This window comes from Arvicanthis niloticus, chromosome 1, assembly GCF_011762505.2.
Source record: "Arvicanthis niloticus isolate mArvNil1 chromosome 1, mArvNil1.pat.X, whole genome shotgun sequence".
In the NCBI taxonomy this organism is placed as follows: domain Eukaryota; kingdom Metazoa; phylum Chordata; class Mammalia; order Rodentia; family Muridae; genus Arvicanthis; species Arvicanthis niloticus.
In genome coordinates, this window is record NC_047658.1 from 5,714,191 (window position 1) to 5,734,845 (window position 20,655).

Below are 20,655 nucleotides of genomic sequence, written 5' to 3' on the forward strand. Positions count from 1 at the left end.
ATTTTGTTTTATGTATGAGTGTTTTGCTTTTGTGTGTCTGCGTACCACACGTATGCCTCAGTCCCATGGAAGTCAGGAAGGACGATCAGCTCCTCCAGAACCAGAGCCAGGGATGGCTGTGAGCAGAGCCAGGGACGGCTGTGAGCTGACATGTGGGCGGTGGGAACCTCTGAAAGGCACACGCCTTTAATCCTAGCGCTCGGGAGACAGGGGCAAGTGCATCTCTGAGTCCAGCCTGGTCTACATAGTGAGACACTGTCTCAAACAAACAGATGAAGGAAGAAACAAACACAACAAAAGAAGCTAGGCTCAGCCAGTCTTCCACAATAGGTCAATTAAAGTGGTAAGGGTAGATGTGACAGGTTTGTTTAACGTGGCCACATTGGAGGAAAGGAATAGAAATGTCGAGTGTTCCCTAAGCCCAGCCCATCACTGGGACACTGCATCAGCTTTAGGTTAAAATCGGGGGTGGGGGGGAAGGAGGCAAAATGTTGGCTCAATTAGCACAAGTAATGAGGCCAGGGTGTGGTCTAGCTCATGGCTGCCTCAGTTCTCACTCTGCAAGGCAGTTCTAAAGAAGTCTCTAGGGCTCTGACACCTTCAGAATGATCACTCTTGTTGCAGGTACAGCCTCACCCTCATGAACAATCACTGTCACCTGAGGAATGATCTGTGTGGTAAGGAAGCCAAGTTGACTCATGAGGAAAGAAAACATCTTTATGTTGCAGGCAGACATGACAGACACAAAAGCAGCGAGGCAAGTTCCCACCCTGCTTACCTTGAAGGCCAACCTGAAGAGTAGGTGCTCCGTGGTGAAAGCAGTTTCCAACGGATAAGCAGGCTAGTAAGAAGCACCCCCCCCCCCATGGCCTCTGCATCAGCTTCTCCTTCCAGGCTCCCACTCAGTTTGAAATCCTGCCTGGCTTTCCCTCAATGGACTCTGAGGACCCAAGTTCGATTCCCAGAACCAGTATCAGACAGCTGACCTTCTGTGGCTCCAGCTGCAGGGGTTCTGATGCCCTCTCCTGGCCACATCAGGCACTGCACACACATGACATACATGCTCACAGACACACAAACATACCTATGAATAAAAATGAAAACATCCAAGTGGCTCATGCCTTTAATGTCAGCACTCAGGAGGCTGAGGCAGGTGGTCTCTAAGCTCAAGGCCAGTGTGGGCTACACAATGAGACCCTATCTCAAAACAAATAAAGGAGTGAATAGGTATCTATTTTTTTAAAGTAATACACTACTTTAGTGGAGAAAATTCTAAGATAGCATTAACATTCAGCTGTGGTATGATGATTGCACTTAGTCATATCTACAATGGGAAGAACTAAAATATATGGGGGAAATGTGCAATGAGAGAGCTTATAGTCCCCAACAAGGAGGGTGCAGACAAAGCATTGGTAACTGTTAAAGAGATTAGAGCTATCAATTTCTCAAGGCTGGACAGATGGCTCAGTGGTTAAGTGTACTGACTATTCTTCCTAGAGGACCCAGGTTCAATTCCTGGCACACCCACATGGCAGTTGACAATTGTCTATAATTCCAGTTCCAGGGGAACCAATACCCTCAGACAGACAGACATGCAGGCAAACACCAATATACATAAAATAAAAATAAATTATTTTTTAAAAGAAAAATAAAATCCTCACACTCTTCACCTCATGCTCCTCCTGAGAGTGTCCTGAATGCAGAACTCCACCCACTGAAGGATCCAATTTGAGAAAATATGAATTCATTTGAAAGGAGAGAGGCTGAGTACTGAGAAAGCCATCCAAAGGGCCCCCTGCTTGTAAGACCTGGACCAGTCTTTTGCCAGGCACAGTTTCTCAGGCACACAGAATCTACTACAGCTGTTGGAAAGGGTCTACACAAGCTAGACATATCTGGGAAATGGGAAGCTTCACTGAGGGACTGTCTCCATCAGACTGGCCTGTGTGCACTTTCTTAATTAGTGATTGACATGAAAGGGCCCATCCTATTGTGAGCGGTACCACCCCTGAGTAGGTGGTCCTGGGGTGTGTAAGAAGCCAGGCTGAGCATGGAGGGCAAGCCAGTAAGCAGTTTCCCTCTATGGCCTCTGTTTCAGCTGCTTCCCAGACTTCCCTCAGCAATGGGCCTGAGAGTTCTAAGCTGAAACAAGCCCTTGCCTCCCCAAGTTGCTTCTAGTCACGGTTCTTTATCACAGCAATAGAGACCCTAAGACAATCTCTGGACCTGGCAGCAGAACTTGGGAGCATCAATTAAGAGGCCCTAGGAGACATGGTGAGAAGCTAAAAAAGATAATCCTAAGTGGCTGTGGCGTCCCCAGGATGCTGCTGACGCTCAGGATGCTGCAGTGAGGAAAGCTGCAGCTACCAAGTAAAGCCCACGGCAGGGAAACTCTCCGGATGATGCCAGCACAGCTTTAGACCAGCTCTTCTCAACCCAGCTGCGACCCTTTGATACAGTTCCTCATGTTGTAGTGACACACCACAGTCATGTAATTACTTTGTTGCTACTTTGTAACTATGATTTTATTGTTATGAATCATAATGTAAATATATGATGCATAAACCCTGTGTGGGTCACGACCCACAAGTTGAGAACCGCTACTCTAGATGCTGACCACGGAGTTTCAGAGTTTAGTGGTTTTCCTGATGGGTTTGGGTGTTGCTTTGGTTCAGACTCCTCTCACTAATGCCCTCATTTCCCCACCCCAAATGGTGAATGTCTAACATATGCCATTGTATATTGAAAGTATATAACTTGGGTTTTGTTTTGTTTGTTTGTTTGTTTGTTTGGGGTTTTTTGAGGTTTATTTATTTATGTGAGTATACTGTAGCTGTCGTCAGACACACCAGAAGAGGGCATCGGATCTCATTACAGATGGTTGTGAGCCATTATGACATTGCTGGGAATTGAACTCAGGACCTCTGGAAAAGCAGTCAGTGCTCTTAACAGCTGGGCCATCTCTCCAGCCCGCAAAGGGACTGAACTCTGCATGGGCTGGGAATCGAACCCAGGCCTCCTATGTGACAGGCAAGAATTCTACCACTGAATTGCCCATGCCCTATAACTTGGGTTTTTTAAAAATATCTTTGGCATGCATCTGTGTGTGTGTGTGTGTGTGTGTGTGTGTGTGTGTGTGTGTGTGTGTGATGTTCATGTATGTGTATGCATGTTTTCATGTGTGTGTATACATGAGTGTGGAGGCTCAAAGTAGATACTGGGAGTTCTCTTCAATCACAGGTCACTTTATTCATTGCCACAGGTTCTCTCAGTTTAACCCAGAGCTAGCAGGCTAGTATAGTGAGCCAGCTTGCTCTGGGTCCTCATCTCCACCTTCTGAGCACTGAGTTACACATGAGCCCCCACATCCACCAAGCATCTGTGTGGATCCTGGGGGATCCAGATTCTAAAGACCACACCCCCAGCAAAGCTTTTTAAATTTTTGCTTTTATAAGTGCCTAATACTGAGTCTCAAAAGATGGCTTGGCCAGCCACTGCAGTGCACACCTTTAATCCCAGCTCTCTAGAGGCAGAGACAGGAAGATCTCTGTGAGTTCCAGGTCAGCCAAGGAGAGAACTCATCCCAAAACAAAAGAAGAAGGAAATGAACTTCTGAACAGTTTCAAAGCTGCTAATGTTAAAGGGACTTTGGAGTTAGAACTAAATATATTTTACACTGTGAGGTAAAGAGGGGATGTCAGGGACCAGATGTAGAACATTCTGACTTAAAGATGTGTCTGGAGGCTGGAGAGTTAAAAGTGCTTGCTGTTCTTACAGAGGACTAAGTTTGATTCCCAGCACCCACATCAGATGGCTCACAACCTCCTGTAACTCCAGCTCCAGGGATCTGCTCCTACACCCTTTTCTGGCCTTTCTGAAGTTACTTTATGTTAGGTATTTGGTCACAACAATGAAAAAAATAACTAGTTAGAAGGGTCGGGGATGTGGTTCAGTATTTTAAAAAAAAAAAAAAAAATTGTCCAGAATCCACCAATGAGATCTGCAGGGGTAGCTTGATGATACAGCGCTTGCCAAGAACGCAACTATGAGAGCACTGCTTAGAAAGCATGGGGTCCAGGCTGGAGAGGTGGCTTGAAGATCAAAAACACTTGCTGCTTTTTCCAAAGACCTCAGCTTGTTTCCCAGCATCATGTCGGGTGGCTCCAAAGTGCCTGTAACTCCAGCTCCAGGGGGTCTGGCTCCCTCTTTTGAGCTCTCTGGTCACCTGCACTCATATGCACACAAATGAACACACACATAACTTAAAAATAATAAAAATATATACTTTTAAGATTTATTTTATGTGATATGACTATTTTGTCTGCATACATTTGTGTGCCCCGTGTGTATATCTGGTGCCTGCAGAGGGGAGAAGAGGGAGTCAGATCCCATAAAACTAGAGTTGCAAGTGGTTGTGAGCCACCAGGTGGATGCTGGGAACCAAACCTGGGCCCTTTGCAAGAGTAGCAAGTGCTCTTAAACACTGAGCCACATCTCCAGCCCCATAAAGATTTGGGGGGGGGGGTACAAAACCCAAGGCTGTATCCTCAGTATGGGAAGAAAACACTAAGGATTATTACAAAGGGTTATGAATGGTACCAGAAATTCTGGGTTCAGCAAATCTAAAGATCTGAAGATTTAGCAGTTTTAGCATCTTAAACATCCAGGTTGGCCTCCCCTTCAGCTAAGGGCTTAGTGAGGAGCAACAACTTTGCAGGACTCTGCCAAAAACACTCCCCAATACAGCTGCCCTGTTATACTGAGTGTGAGCTGAAGAGAAAGGACAGCCAAAGGACAAAGAAAGGTACCGAGGAAAAAGGAGACAGGGGTACCCACGGAGAGGGGGTGACAGACATTCTAAAACAGACCAGATTCTGAGAAGGACCACAAGACTGTGTGGTAGTTTGAATGAGATATTCCCCAGAATCTCAGGCATCTGAGCATTCGGTTCCTTCACTGGTGGTGGTGATGGACAAAGCTTAGGAGGTGAGGGCCTTGCTGGAGTAAGGATGCCACTGCAGGTGGGCTTTGAGTGTTCAAGACTGGCACCAGTCCCAGCGAGCTCTCTAATTCCTGCTTGCAGTTCAAGCTGTGAGCTCCCAGCGTCTGCTCCAGATGCCACGTAGTTGCTTGCGGCCATGCTTCCCTGCAGAGATAGATTCTTGTCCTTTTGGACAATAAGCCCCAATAAACCCTTCTGTCACAGTGTTATATCACAGAAACAGAAACGTAACTGACACAGAGGCTCGGGAGGAGAAGAGAGGAACACAGGTGTCTGAAGCCGAATGCGTATGAGCTAGGGTCACAGGAGACAAGAGGCTTATTTTGCACAGAGCACTCTTATAGATGCTTGAGGTGCAGAAATGAACAACACAAATCTGGCACAGTGGCACCTACTTGTGATCCCAGCACTCAAGAGGCTACAACAAGAGGATGAAGAACTGAAGGCCAGGCAGCATAAACAGTGAGATTCCCATCTCAATATATATATGTGTATGTATGTGTATATGTATATGTATGTATATATATACATATATACATATACATACATATATACATATAGTGTGTATATATATATATATATATATACATATATACGTATACATATATATATATGTTTTTAAAAGTGGTCAAGACATTAAACCAGGTGGTGGTGGCACACACCTTTAATCCCAGCACCTGGGAGGCAGATCTCTGAGTTCTAGACTGGCCTGGTCTACATAGTGAATTCTAAGACAGCCAGAGTTACACATAGAAACCCTGTCTTAAACCCACCTCCTGCTAGGCGGTGGTGGCGCACACCTTTAATCCCAGTACTTGGGAGGCAGAGACAGATGGATTTCTGAGTTCCAGGACAGCCTGGTCTACAGAGTGAATTCCAGGACAGCCAGGACTACACAGAGAAACCCTGTCTCGAAAAACAAAAAAAAACAAAACAAAACCCACCTCCTGCCCCAAATGGTCAAGACTGGGTCTAGGAAGGTGGGTCAGTCTGTAAATTAGCTGTGTAAGCATGAGGATATGAATTCCATCCCCAGCACCCATGTAAAAGCCAGACACATGGACTGGAGAGATGGTTCAGTGGTTAAAAGCTCTGCCAGAGGTCCTGAGTGCAATTCCCAGCAACCACAGGGTGGCTCACAACCAACTGTAATGGGACCCGACACCCTCTTCTGTGTCTGAAAACAGCTACAGTGTACTCATATGATAAATAAATAAATAAATAAATAAATAAATAGTTTTATTTAAAAAAAAAAAAAAAAACTAGGCACTGTGGCACATAAATCCCAGTGCCAAGAAGGCAGAGACAGGGCATCTTTATTGCTAACCAACTGATCTAGCTGAGTCTGGAGGTTCAATGAGAGACTGTCTCAAAAAAAAAAAAAAATTAGGTAGAAAGCAATTGAGAAAAGAAACCCAACATGAGCCTCTGGTTTCCACTCATGCATACTCTCACACACCTGTACACATGAACGTATCCAACGCTTTTTTAATTGGAAAAAAAAATCCCTGCTTTTGAAGGAGTAGGAGTTCACAAGGCCCTGCCCACTCCCTGGAGATCTACAGGAGACTAATGGTTGCTAGGAGAGGAAGAGACACTGTCTTCAGTGGTGTAGCCTCTGATAAGTTGTTCATGCTTCTGTAAGGGATCCTAATTAGACTCATTGGTTGACCAGAAAAAGGGGGATAGGGCAGGAAAGTAGGAGGACTAGCTAGGAAGAGGATGGGGACGGGGATCAGTGAGGGGTGGGATCGGACAAGAGGCGGTGAGGGACTGAAAGGATATGATCAAAATGTACTGTGTGTATCTATGTATGTATCTATGTGTGTATCTATGTGTGTATCTATGTATGTATCTATGTGTATATCTATGTATGTATCTATGTGTGTATCTATGTATGTATCTATGTGTATATCTATGTGTGTATCTATGTGTGTATCTATGTATGTATCTATGTGTATATCTATGTATGTATCTATGTGTGTATCTATGTATGTATCTATGTGTATATCTATCTATGTGTGTATCTATGTATGTATCTATGTGTGTATCTATGTGTGTATCTATGTATGTATCTATGTGTGTATCTATGTATGTATCTATGTATGTATCTTGTGTATCTATGTGTGTATCTATGTATCTATGTGTGTATCTATGTGTGTATCTATGTATGTATCTATGTGTGTATCTATGTATGTATCTATGTGTGTATCTATGTATGTATCTATGTATGTATCTATGTGTGTATCTATGTATGTATCTATGTATGTATCTTGTGTATCTATGTGTGTATCTATGTATGTATCTATGTATGTATCTTGTGTATCTATGTGTGTATCTATGTATGTATCTTGTGTATCTATGTGTGTATCTATGTATGTATCTATGTGTGTATCTATGTATGTATGTATGTATATATACAGAAATGTCATAATAAAACCTGTTAATATTTACAACATATGCTAATAAAACTTGATAAAAAAAGAAATTAGGATGATTTCAAGTATAAAACAGTGTTAAAAAAATAAATCTAAAGAATAGGAGGAAGGATTGCAGGCCCCAAAGGGAATAGGGACTCCACAGGAAGACCACCAGAGTCAACTAACCTGGGCCCTTGGGCTCTCAGAGACTGAAGCACCAACCAAAGAACATACATGGGCTGGACCTAGGCCTCCCTGCTCATATGTAGCAGACGTGCAGCTTGACCTTCATGTGGATCCTGAGCAGCTGCAGCAGGGGCTGTCCCAAAAGCTGTTGCCTGTATATGGGATATGCTCTTCTAGGTGGCTGCCTTATCCGGCCTCAATGAAGGAGGAGGAGCCTAGCCTCAAAAAGACTTAAAGTGCCAGGGTAGGGGGAACCCAGGGGACCCTATCCGATCAGAGAAAAAGAGGGAGGGAGGGGGATTGTGGGAAGAGGTGACCAGGAGAGGGGCAGTGAGTGACATGTACAGTAAATAAGTAAAAAGATAGAATTAAATTTAAAAAAAAATCCTGGGCTTGGAAAGCTGGCATTTCAGGGTACAGCCCAATACAATGAAAAGAGGGACCAGGAGTTGGAGAGAAGTCCAGACTCTAATATAGAGACCCTATCAGTCTGACTCATACGACCCATATGGGAAGGGTTGGGCAAGAAGAACATCTCATTCCCCAGTGCAGTTGGCCCCTCTGAGTAAGGGTGTTGCCCCTCAGCCCTGTCTGTCACTCAGTTCCTGCAAAGAGATAAGCTGGGAGGTAGGGGGATGCCACAGAGACCTGATATAGGACAGTGAGGTAGAGATCAGAGGGCTGGGGATGCTGCTCAGTTGGTGGAGTCCTTGTCTAGTGTGCAGACTCCTGGGGTACCATTACCCAGCACTGAGTAAGAAGCTCTGATGACACAGGCCTATAAGCCCAGCACTTAGGAGGTAGAAGCAGATGGATCAGGAGTTCAAAGTGATCCTTGGCTACATAAGTTGTTGCAGACCAGCTTGGGATGCCAGAGACCCTGTCTTCAAAAAGAGGTGGGAGGGTGGGTGCTGGAGCCATGATTCGGGAGTTAAGAGCACTTGTTCTTATAGATCTCAGGTTCGAGCCCCTGGCATTCACATGGCAGCTTACAACCATCCATATCTACAGCTCCACGGGATACAACGACTTCTTCTGACCTCCCTAGGCACCAGGCACACATGTGATTCACAGAGATACGCATGCGAGCAAAATGTTTACACACATAAAATAAAAATTAAAAAAACTGTAGACCTAGAGACATACAGAGAGGGAAAGAATCATGTTGGGGGGGATGAAGAAGAAGAGAGAGACCAAGGCAGAGGGTGATAGAAATAAGCAGGTACAGAGAATAGAGGAACACAGAGACTGGAGGGAGACTGACAGAAGAAACAAATCAACCCCAGTCTCTTCCAGGGCCCCCTACCTTACCTCCAGGTCTGGGATCCCTGCCAGGCAGGAAAACTGGATCCAACAGGCAAGGGAGGGGCAGGAAGGTGGACCACATTCCTGAACAGCCTGTCCTTAAGAACTGACAGCCACACCCAGGGGCTGCTGCAGGCCTGAGTGGACCCCTCCAGCCTGTGCCCCTAGATCCATCTGCTATCTTGGCCTAGTCTTAGATAGGGGTCCCTCCTGAGGGCTGTGGAGAGCAGGTAGTGACTTGAGACCTTGGCAGGACATGAAAAGCAGAGCCTGGGGATAGAGCAGACTGAGTCTGCGGCAAGGTGTAAGCAGAAATGCATGTGTGAAGGCATCCAGAAGCTACAAGGCTGGCCGGCACCAGGAACCTAAAGAAGAGCAGCAGACATTAGGGAGGCCAGGTACAGGAACTGACAGCACACAGGCTTCTGGGAGCAATGGAAAGAGCCAGGCATGGTGGGTGGGTGCACATTTTTTTTTTCTCCCCAAGACAGGGTTTCTCTGTGTAGCCCTTCCTGTTCTGGAACTCACTCTGTAGACCGGGCTGGCCTCGAACTAAGAGACCCTCCTGCCTTTGCCTCCTGAGTGTTGGGATTAACGGTGTGGGTCAGAACCACCTGACAAGACCCAGTCTTTTTAAGGAGGGTTGGAGAGTGGCTTGGTGATTCAGACCACTGACTGTTCTTCCAGAGGACCTGGGTTTAACTCCCAGTACCCACATTGCAGCTTGGAATCATTTGTTACTCCAGTTCCAGGGGATCTGATGCCCTCCTCTGGCCTCCCTGAGCACCGGGAACACATGTGGTGTCTAGATTTACAAGTAGGCAAAGCACCTATACAATAAAATAAAATTTATTTATAGAAATAAATAATAAAAAAGAAGTAACAGAAGTGGTAAAGTCCCAGGTATGAGTTCCTAGGAACCAAAGGCACGGAGCCCAGGCGTGCCAGGCCAGTGATGTTAGTATGTCAGTAGTATCTTTAGGAGTCAGGAGCGTGTTCAGGAAGCAGGAAGTACACCTGTCTGGCATTTGAAGGTACTGTCCGGAACAGTACCTCACAAACAGCTGGGGGACTGACAACAAGCTTACAGGTACAGCGGGGCGGGGGCCACACGTGCGCGCGCGCACGCACGCGCGCACACACACGCGCACGCACGCGCGCACACACACACACACACACACACACACACACACAGAGCCTGGGGAGAATAGATATGAGGAGCACTGGAAGCTGAGTGGATATGTGGGGTTAGGCATTCAAGGAATACAGAAGCCCCAAACTCTTGTGCCTCCCACACTAGTCTCCGCCCTGCTTCTCCCCACCTTAAAATTTCCTGCCAATTAAACTGCTACCACACATCAAGGATCTCAGACAGGATGGTCACCTGTGTGGACCGCTGCTGCTGCCAATTCTAATGCTGATGCTTTGGTGGGGTTGGTTGGTCCACTGAGCTCAGATGCAGAAAGACTTATCCCCTGGACCTGCACCGCTCCCGTTGCTGGGGAACTTGCTGCAGCTACAGTCTGGACACTTGGACCGTGTTCTCATGGAGGTAGCCCCCACAGTGGGTTGGGAGGATAGAACTCTGGATTTGTGAAGGTGCTGTTGTGCCCAGAAGAGGGGGTAGAAATCCCAGTTTACTGAAGAAACAGGATCGGAAGCCTGGACTCTTGTGTCTGAGGGAGTACAGTGAGGCCTGGATTTCTGTGTCTAAGAGCTGGTGGCTAGACTCCAGGGTCTGAAAAGGGAGAGGCAGTTTAGAACTCCTGGACCTGTGGAATGAGGGGGTGAGACGGAAACTTTTGGGTCTGAGGAAGATGAGAGCTCTGAGGTCTCCACGGCACTTCCCGTAGCTCTCCAGCCGCTGGGGCCCAGTGTTCACCTTGTGGCTGGGCCCACACCCTGCAGTGGTGCTGTGCGGCTACTGCAGCTTCCAGGATGCATTAGTACTGCACACAGATGCGTTCTCCTGCGCGAGGCCATGGCTGTCTTCAAACGCTTCACCCACGGAAACGGTGAGGCCCAGGGTGGGTAGAAGTGAGTACTAGACCACTCAATTTGGCCTAAGAACTAGTGGAGCCGAGCAAAATGGGAGGTGTCTAATAAACAATGGTGCTAATGGGGCGAACTGGTAGGCCTGGGGTGCAGTGGAGGTTCACAATGCAACCAACAGCAGCCTAAGCCCTAAGAGCTGGTCAGGGATCCTACCGGCAAAGATGAGGTTTCAGCTGAGGTGGCTGGCACAGGGTCTGGCAAGCGCAAAGCAGCAAGAAGCCATCCTTAGAGTAGTAAGGACGCGACTAGACCCAGCGTGGCCAACTCTTTTGAGTTTTGGTTCCCATTGTAGGCATAGTGTTTTCTAACGGGCCACATTGGTGCACACTTCACAACTTTGCACTTGGAGTGCTGAGGGAGCTTGGCGTGGGTACAAGGACCGGTGAGGATCACATCCTAGAAGAGAAGGCATGTGTGCTGGACGAATTGCAAGCCACCGTGGGTGCGGGCTGGCAGGGAAAGCAAAAGCACCTGGTTTGGGGGGCTGGAAGGGTGGGGTGACTGATGGACTGCTGAAACACTTCGGGTATACTGCAAACCCAAGGGAGCTATGTGGAGGAGGGGCCACAGTTTCTGTAGGAGGGTGTCAGACTATCTTATTCAGAGGTTTGCGGGTGAGGGTCTCCTCTACAGATCTTACTAAAGTTGTCACTTTTAGGGGACCACAGCTTTATTACTCAGAGCTGCTCTCACCCCCAGGAGCTCCATTTGACACCCCCTCTCCAGCTACTGGATACACTGTATCTAATATCATTTGAACTGTGGTCTTTGGAAAGCGCTATAACTATGGGGACCTGTGGCTCCTGGACCTCTTCAGTGACAATTCCCGTATCATGAGTTCCTGATGGGGTGAGGTAAGAGGATGGGCTCCAGTTTCTCATTTTACATGCAGCCTTGTGCCAAATCCCAGGGGCATAGCCCTACCTACAACGGCTATAGATTTAATGACAAAAGTTCTACAACCCACAAAGTCCCGATTTAATTTCCCCACTGAGAAACCATAGCCTTGTCCATGGCCCTATTAAGACTATAAAGCACATGGTGGCACATGCCTTCGATCTCAGTGCTGGGAAGGCAGAAGCAGGAGGATCTCTAATTTGAGGCCAGCCTGGTCTACATATAACATATAGAGTTCTAGGTTACCCAAGGATAGTGAGAATATCTAGAAGGAAGGAAGGAAGGGAGGGAGGGAGGGAGGGAGGGAGGGAGGGAGGGAGGGAGGGAGGGAGGGAGGGAGGGAGGGAGGAAACCCTGTCTTTCCAGATACAGCTTTGTTCCCACCCTTCATGGACTGGATCCCTGGTCCCCACCACCGAATCTTCAAAAACTTCCAAGAGCTCCAACTCTTCATCTCTGAGCAAATTCAGCAGCACTGGCAGTCACAACAGACTAGGGAACCCCGTGACTTCATTGATCGTTTCCTCAACCAAATGGATAAGGTACCAGCCCCTGCTGCCCTCAACCATACCCACCCTGCCAACCAGCAGGCATTGGAGCGCCTCTGTCCAACCCCAGGATCAGCAGGACCTGGAAAGCCGTTTCCAGGATGAGACACTGGTGATGACTCCTCACAATCTTTGGTGGCACGGAGACCGTAAGCACCGCTCTGCGTTATGGGCTCATTATGCTCCAGAACCCTGAGGTGGCAGGTTTGAGAACTGGGTCCACCCTTCCCCTGCCCCTAAGTGAAGAGAGGGTAGCTAGAGTGGGATCTCAGTAAAGCACAGCCTCCAATGACCTCAGCCAAGGTACAAGAGGAGCTGGACACCACTGTGGTAGGACCCGTGCCCTAGACTAGAGAACCGTGCCCGCCTGCCCTACACCAATCACTGCTGCATAAGATCCAGCACTTTATCGGGCCCTCAGCCAAGACATCAACCTCAGGAACCATTTCCTGCACAAGGTGCACAGGGAGCCTGGGAATTCTGCACTGGGAGGAAAGGGGACAATTCAGAGATTAGGTTCAGTGAGGGGCCCCTCCCAGGCTCTGTCACCTTAGGGGCTGGGGAGTAGCTATGTGAGAGCACTTGCCCAGCACCTGCAAGGCCCTGCATTAGGTGCCCACAACAGAAAGAGTCTGGGTGAGATGCTTGCACTCAGTCTGTGGGTAACACTGACTGTGTATCCTCCGGGGCACATCCATGACTCCCATTTGTGTCTGCACACCGGGATCCCACCCAACTCAAGGACCCTGACCATTTCAATCCCACCAATTTCCTGGATGACCACGGCAAGTTCCAGAACGATGCCTTCATTCCCTTTGCCCCAAGTCTGGGCTAAGAGGGAGGGGAGCTCAGTGGTTAGCGCTGGGGGGTGGGGGGGACTGGCAGGAGGTGCTTGCTCATCCTACACCTCACCAATATCCACAGGAAAGCGGATGTGCCTGGGTGCTGGCCTAGCCCGCTGAGATCTTCTTCTTCCTGACGGCTATCCTGCAGAAGTTCTGCCTGCTCCCTGTGGGAAGCCCTGCCAACATCAACCTTACTCCACAATGCACCGGTCTTGGCAACGTGCCCCCAGCCTTCCAGCTCCACTTGGTGGCCCGCTGAGGTTGGGCTTCATTAATCTGATCTCAGTGGCCCTGATATCCTTCCCTGCCCTGTCTGTGTAAATCTCTTCACAGAGAGGAATACAAGTGTGTGCAGCTCTGAGGTAAACTTTTATTTCTTGGCTGGCAGGACCTCCATACCCATGCTCCTCCTGGCACCCTACTCTGCCCAAACAGTGGCAGCCCAGTCCATAAAGTGCCACAGCCAAGGGGTGGGGAGTCACTTCACATTCCAGGCTGGAGGAGTGGGGACGGGGTGGGATGACACCCCTGCCCCAACAGACCTTTGCCAGCAAGAGGCCATGACTCACCTCAACCCCAAATCCTGCCTCCTCTCAGCTCAACACGCAATAGACCAGACATGGCAGGACACAGGCCATCAGCCATCCTGGCCACTGCCTAGGTCAAAACCCAGCACCGCTCACGGGGCAGCCGAGGTCTCTCCTTGTTGCTCCTCAGTGACACTGAGTGCCCTCCACACCACACAGTACAGAGGCCGGCCAGAAGCAGCAGCAGTGGCAAAGAAGGAGCGGGCACTGAGGCTGGAGAGCTGCTGCTGGGCCCGGGGCTCCCCTCAAGGCAGGGAACTGCTGGTCCATGCAGCTCTGGGGCTGGCCATTAGGTAGGTGTAGTTGGCTGTGATACAGGTACTTGGACACCTTTCTGTCCCGATGCTGAGGATGAGAGGAAGACGAAAATTGTGAATCACTAGGAAGGGACAAAGAAACCTGGGAAGATGGAGAAAGCATTAAAAAAAAAAAAAAAAAAAAAAAAAAAAAGGGACTCAGGTTGGATAACAGGAAAGTAGGCGAGAACTGGGCATGAGGGGCTGTAGAGAGGCCCTGCGGGAGTGGGCTGTGGCCGTGCTGGCCTGGTGTGGCAAAGGCCCTGAGAACTACTCTCAGCACCCAGGGGGATAAAAAAAAAAAAAAAAGGCTAAGGACTTGGAGCACACAGGGCCTAGGAAGGACAAAGGAAGAAAGCAGGTACCTAGCTGATACTTGTCTCTGGCTGCTGCCCGCTCCTTGGCATCAAAATACCAGACCGTGATGGCGTACCTGGGAAATTGGGCAATCAGAATGAGTTTTCTGCAGTTCTAGAGCCACCTCTGGTGACACTTCCACCCTTGCAGGTCCCACTTAGGCCCTCTCAGCATCTCGTCACTCCCCTGTCAACTCTGGGGACTGGGGACAATCTAAGAAATGTTCGGCACAGGGGAAGCAGCTGGACACATCCCTAGAGTACAGGTCATACCTGGTGGCATAGGCTGGCTTCACCTCATGTGGGTTCCGTCGGTCAGACCAGAAAATGAGCAACCGGTCAAAGAGTGGCTCGATGTTGGCTACCACTGGCCGACCCTCAGGGAAGATCTGCAGCAGGCCGCCATGCACCTGGGGGCAGGCCAGATGAGGCTACTGGTGAAGCCTGTAGCCTCCGTCTTACACTGCACCCATGTGCCCACCAGAGGGCGCAGCGCCAGCACACATCATTCCCTCCCACCACTCAGGCACTTAAAATGAATGACAGCCCAGAGTCTACATTGCCATGGAGATGGGCAGGAAGCTACTAAAGACAGGAAAAGGGGGAGAATGTACAAGTCTGGGTGGGGCTAAGCAGACGGCACCATTCCCGGAAAAGAGGGAGGGCCCACAGTCAGCTGAAGAGGAGCCTGCAGATCTCACTGCCCTGTGAGCTGAGAGGAGTGGAGGACAGGATCCCAGCTGGAACATAAGCATACCATCCCAACCCCCACACCCTACCTTAACATCCCAGTTCTGATTCAGGTAATAGATACAGGTGATGCAGCGCCCATCGCCGTGGGGATTGTCAACATGCCTCACGTACCCGAGCCCATTGCCCGGGTAACACGCCACCATGGCCTGGTAGAAATGGAGGAAGGTAGTTTACTGAGACCAGGCAGGGACACCTCGAGGGAGCAGGCTGACCATTCCTGCCCCAGGTCTGTCCTTTATCATCTTAGATTATGGGAGTTCCAGCCCAAGACACCTTTTTCCTAATTATCCAGATTCCATCCTTCAAGTTCACAGAAATCTGAGCTCTTTGGCCTCAACAACCCACACCCCCATCTCCATCCCCACCCCAGAACTAGAAGGACTCAATGTGTAAATGACAGTTTGTGCCTTTTGGAGCTCCTAACCTTAGCTGTGTGTAGTGGTGCACGGTGCACACCTACGGTCCAGCACTAAGCAGGCCAGCTTCAAGTACTCAGTGAAAGCAAAGAATCTTCTAACGAGTTTTGAGATATAGAGGCTCCTTAAGTCTGGAGCCCTCTTCCAGTTAGAAGTTCTGTTAGGGTTCGAAGAAGGTACAGCCTAGTGTTTTTTTTTTTTTCAAGGTTCCCTCAGGTAATTCTAATGTGAAGTCAAGCTGACTTGACCACACTTAACTATAGTCTCCAGCTATATGACCTGTCCCATATACATAGGACAGGAACCTGACCTAGAATTCCAGCTCCAAGCATGCTGCACACTGCTGCTAGCCCCAGTGCTCCAACAGGCCTCAACTGCCCCTCTGTAAAATGGGCTTGATAAACACTTTTCATTAACTCCTCTGACAACATCTCAGAGGCAGGCCTCCACCATGCTTCATCTCTGTGGGCACAGGTTTGTCTAGGGTACCAGGTTCCCCTGTCTCTCAACCAGACAGTCAGGGGCTGAAGACATTTGTTACCAGGGAGCTAAAAAGACAAGGCCAGCCACCTCTGCAGACCCAATCTACTGGGTCAAGACTCTGTACCTGAATAGCTGTGGCACTGGGGAAGTAAATTAAGTTCCTTCCCCACTTCAGGGAGCACCACTTCCCAGGATGTTGAGGACTGAACTAGATTATGAGCACCTGCATAGACGGTGCCTGCTGCCACAGGACAGAGGACTGCAGCACAAGCTGAAATGTCACTAAAGTCAGAGTCACCCCTGTGCAACTCTGTTGGGAGAGTTCACAGTAAGTTAAGATGCAGTGGTTAGCATGAGAACCCTTTGGCTTCTGCCCAGGCAGCAACCATCTGTCTTGATCCAGCCATTCAGGAACTACTTGGCAAGCTGGGGCTCCCTGACAATGCTCAGCTATACTTTTGGGTCCAGCCTAGCCCAGCAAGACAACCATAGAAAAACACTCATAATCAGACACAGCAATGTCTGCTGCTGAAACAAGAGGCTTACCTAGCACTCCATGAAGGTTAACTCAACCCTACGTCCTCCTCTCAAGGCTCTTCACCCACTGTGGCCACTGAAGGCCTCTCTGCACCCCATCTACACACCTGATCCAGCACAGATCCTACTGTGGCAGTGAGCCGTAGATGGGGCTACACAGCAGTGATGAGCTTCAGTACCAGGGCACAGTAAGTGAGAAGGCCCCCAGGGAAAACCCTGGCCTCTGAGCTCAGGAGGACAAGTCTTCTCTGCATGGCTTCTGCAGATGGGATAGCCCTCTAAGCAACCACTCACTGGGAGGAAAGCATGTGTGGCCTGGTGGCTTGGAATCAATGAGTCACTGATTAGAGATGGGCAAGACCTCCTGAGCTGGAAATCCAATCAGGGCTCAGGCAGGTTCTTGGAGCTGATGGGGACAGCAGGCCGTGCTACACTGCCTCTAATCATTCACCACACAGCACTACACACCCAGAAAAGGACAATCTTCCACCACAGGTGCCAAGACCACCAACCTCCAAGTCCTGACCCTCCTTCTGCTCCAAGCCTCAACACACCTACCTTCTCCCCACCTCAAAGGCTGCAATCCTGCCCGTATTGTTTTAACAGGTCTCTAGACCTTAGCAAAATCAGCATTGTGTTAGAGGCACTGTTCTGACTTTAAAACCTAGCATACAAGGCCCCAATACCTGACAAAACGGGAACAAAGATGCAGTCCATAGTTCCAGGAAATCCTTAAATATACCAACCTTGCTGTTCTGTTTTGGCTTCTATAGTTCTGCTCTTGCTAACTGAAATGTGCCAACCAGAGTATGTTTTTTTGTTCATATAAGACATGTCTCATAAGGCTGCATGATCTGGGCAAGTTCCCCATGCAGCTGACAGCCAGCAGTACTTTCTTTCTGGCTTTAAGAACTGTCCATGTGGTAGTCTCTGATGGGCTTCTCTCATAACACTATTGCTCAGGACTCAAGCATCAGGTTCTGTCCAAGAAGCTCTGGGCCAAGCCAGAGTACCCAGGGTTCTACCTGCAATATCAAAGTGCTTCTCTGAACAGCGCCCCCTTGAGGAAAAGCTGCAATCACAGGGACAGCAGTAGAGTGACAAAGGAACTTACTTAACTCTCCAGGAGGCTGGAATCACTGCTACTGTAATAATGTGCCAAGGACCCTACCATGCCACACATACCATATCAGAAGCCAGTGACTCAGCCAGACAGCAGGGCCTGCTCTTAAAGGGACAAACCAAACCAGCTGCACCCTCCCTGGGGGGTCCCTCTGCTCATCCTTGATGCCAGAGTCAACTCCTCCAGCTCCAAGTCCACAGAGAAGAGACAGGGATAGAAGGAAGGAAAAGGCAGAGGAAGGGCTCTGCTCAGGAATGACCTGGGCTAGGTTACTGCTGGCCAAGGCCACACTTCTGGCTGGTGTCCTCACTGTCACTGCCTCAGATCACCTCAACACCCCATAGTCTCACTCTCGAGCACAGGAAGGGAGGCTACATGTGGCCCTTCCTTTGTAAGTGGGGAGATGGAGTTGCCATGTATAGTGCTTGGGCTAGCTCCCTCTCTCCACCAATATGACCTGTTCTTTCCTCCCGAGGATAAGAGCCACTTAAAACAACCTGACTCTTACCCCTCTGCAGTCCTAGCTTAGGTCCTGTCACTAACACAGGCAGGAGGAGGCCCCGGGGAAAACAACCTATTACTTTAAATTACTTTCCCAAATTGCTTGAGTAGCCAGGCACCTGAACCAGCTTTCCCATCCTCTGAGGTTACAGAACTATGTCCCAGTCCCAGGGTGCTCAGCTCTTCTGGTGTCCCCACTGACTTCCCTCCTGCAAAGCTGCTGGGCCGGGGAAGCAACACCGATCTTGCCTGCACAGAAGCCAAACCCAGGGAGGGGCCAGCTCTGGCTCCTCTGCTATCAAGTAACAGGAGGGAGATGGAAGTAGGACAAGTTCCAGCTGGGGTGGGGAGGAAACAGGCCTGGGCCGGGGAGGGGGGGGGCATGGTCCCCAAGCCAGTTCCAGTCTGAAAAGAAAGCTGTACTTAGGCAGAACCCAAGATAGGACCCCAGAGATAAGGAAGAACACATTAGGAGCACAGCCTCCCGCTCACAGGGCAGAGTACAGCCTATAAGATCGCCAGCCAGGAACCACTGTAGGCCAGCAGCAGGTACTCTCAAAGGACTGTATTCAAATGACACCGAGCCTCAGACTCACACACTCTTCCATTGAAGAAAATGGGTATGTCAACAGATCAGAAAGGCTGTGGAGGTCACTGTCCAGTCAGAGCTCCTGACCTAGTTCTTGAATGAACTGGAGGCTTAGGAGACCCTGACAACTGCCCACAAACTCCAACCAAATGAACGCCTTTCTCAAGAAGGTCTATGGCTTTCAGCAGATTTATCTGAAAAGCCTTGACTTCAAAAACATTAAGAACTACTGTTCTGCAATAAGGAGAAATGGAGGAGAAACATATAAAGGCGGAGGGTCAAGGAAAGAGAGCAGAGAAATGCAGGTAGAAAGTGACAAATGGTCAGAGGACGAAGAACAGGGACTGGGGCAGGGAGGAGTGGGAAAGATGCTGACAAATGTTCTACCTGGGCCAGCACACTGTCACCCAGTGTCACCGTTGGGAAGCTGCTCTTGGTGCAGATGCCAAGAGTAGGCTCTCAGGGCAGAATGGAGGCCAGACCTCATGCTCAACTAGACAGGCAGCACCCCATCCTCAGCCTAGGCCACTTTGACACTGCCAGCCTTCCCTTTGCCCTCTCGCTCTGCCATCTGCATGCCAGCTTAACTACCCTTGGCCTAAGGAGGGTTAAGATAGTCAGGGGCTCTTGGTCTTTCAAGGTCAAGGACCATTGCCACCCCAGGCTGAACTCCTATTTCAGTTACAAAAATCAAAGTCTAGAGGGAGGTAACTGTAGCCCCTAAGGTGGGGCTGCCTTACACCCTACTACATAACCCCAGAAGCTTGTCTCCAAAAAACCCACATGCCAAAGCAGCAGGCACTCACCGGAAAAGTGCCTTACCTTGGTGCGCCCATTGATGACATAGTTGCCCAGCCGCCCTGCACAGTGGCGGATTACTGCATCCACATGACCCATGAGGGCACCAATGCTCCGGCAGCCTGGCTCGTGGCCTTCTACCCAGGCAATCTGGTCCCCTCGAATGCTGCGCGGTGGAATCGCCCGTTGGCTCACTAGTTGCCCATCACGTAGACGCCCGCCCCACTTCAGGGCTTCCACCTCAGCCAGCACACGGCCACCCAGTACTGCCCCCAAGAAGTTGTCCTTGACGCAGATACCATAGTACCGCATGCAAGGCACAATATAGTCCAGGGCCAGGCGCTCAGGTGCAGAGGGTTGGGCTTCCTCCCTCAGCCTAGCACTTGCCTCGCCACTGCTACTGGTAGTGCTGTTGCTGCTGTTGCTGCTGTTGCTGCAGCTGCCACCGCTGTCACAGCCCACACCACTTTCCCCCTTGGCCTCCTGGTTCTCTTGCCTGGCCCACGGTCGCTTGCTGGGTGAAGGGGCATCCCCACCATCCTTGGCCCACTTCCGTTTGGGGGCCTCAGGCCGGGCACCCTGGGCTGCCAGTCGCTGGCACTCCTTGGTGACCAGCGCAGCAGCACCTTCACTCTGCAGTGGCCACAGCTCACCACCATCCTGCCCTCCAAAGCCCTCCCGCAGGGGACTGGCAGTGGTAGTAGTAGCAGTGGCTGTGGTTCTGGGAGTCCCATTGCCAGCAGAGGCCTCCCCAGATGCTCCTGGACGGTGGTAGGAGGGGAGCAGAGGGCAGGGCAGGTAACTCTCCACCCCCATTCTGGCTCGGCTAGGCTCCAAGGACTCTGACACAGTCCCTGGCAACTGAGGGAGAGCTTGACTCAGGGCCTGCGGCTGGCACGGGCTGTCCATGGCAGCAGTGTCTTCATCCCCCGGGCATGGAGGGCACGGCCCGGGCCCA

At 49.8% G+C, this 20,655-nt stretch overlaps 1 protein-coding gene, 1 non-coding gene and 1 pseudogene across 3 annotated transcripts; 1 reads left to right on the top strand and 2 right to left on the bottom strand.

Moving 5' to 3' along the window:
* Nucleotides 1–2,989: 2,989 nt before the first annotated feature.
* Trnad-guc (transfer RNA aspartic acid (anticodon GUC)) lies at nt 2,990–3,060 on the bottom strand. The gene has a single exon. It is a non-coding gene; the product is annotated as a tRNA-Asp (tRNA).
* A 5,722-nt stretch (nt 3,061–8,782) lies between these two features.
* Nucleotides 8,783–13,517, top strand: LOC117717223 (cytochrome P450 2F3-like; annotated as a pseudogene).
* Nucleotides 13,518–13,608: 91 nt separating this feature from the next.
* Nucleotides 13,609–20,606, bottom strand: Egln2 (egl-9 family hypoxia inducible factor 2). Of its 2 annotated transcripts, XM_034487049.2 has the most exons (5): nt 19,722–20,606; nt 15,277–15,396; nt 14,771–14,907; nt 14,507–14,574; nt 13,609–14,190 (listed from the first exon to the last, which is right to left on the bottom strand). In XM_034487049.2, the coding sequence occupies exons 1-5, from the start codon at nt 20,604–20,606 to the stop codon at nt 14,135–14,137; spliced, it is 1,266 nt and encodes a 421-aa protein (XP_034342940.1). In that variant the 3' UTR covers nt 13,609–14,134. The 2 variants fall into 2 exon arrangements, with proteins under 2 accessions (XP_034342940.1, XP_034342959.1); XM_034487068.2 differs by lacking the exon at nt 15,277–15,396.
* Nucleotides 20,607–20,655: the final 49 nt, after the last annotated feature.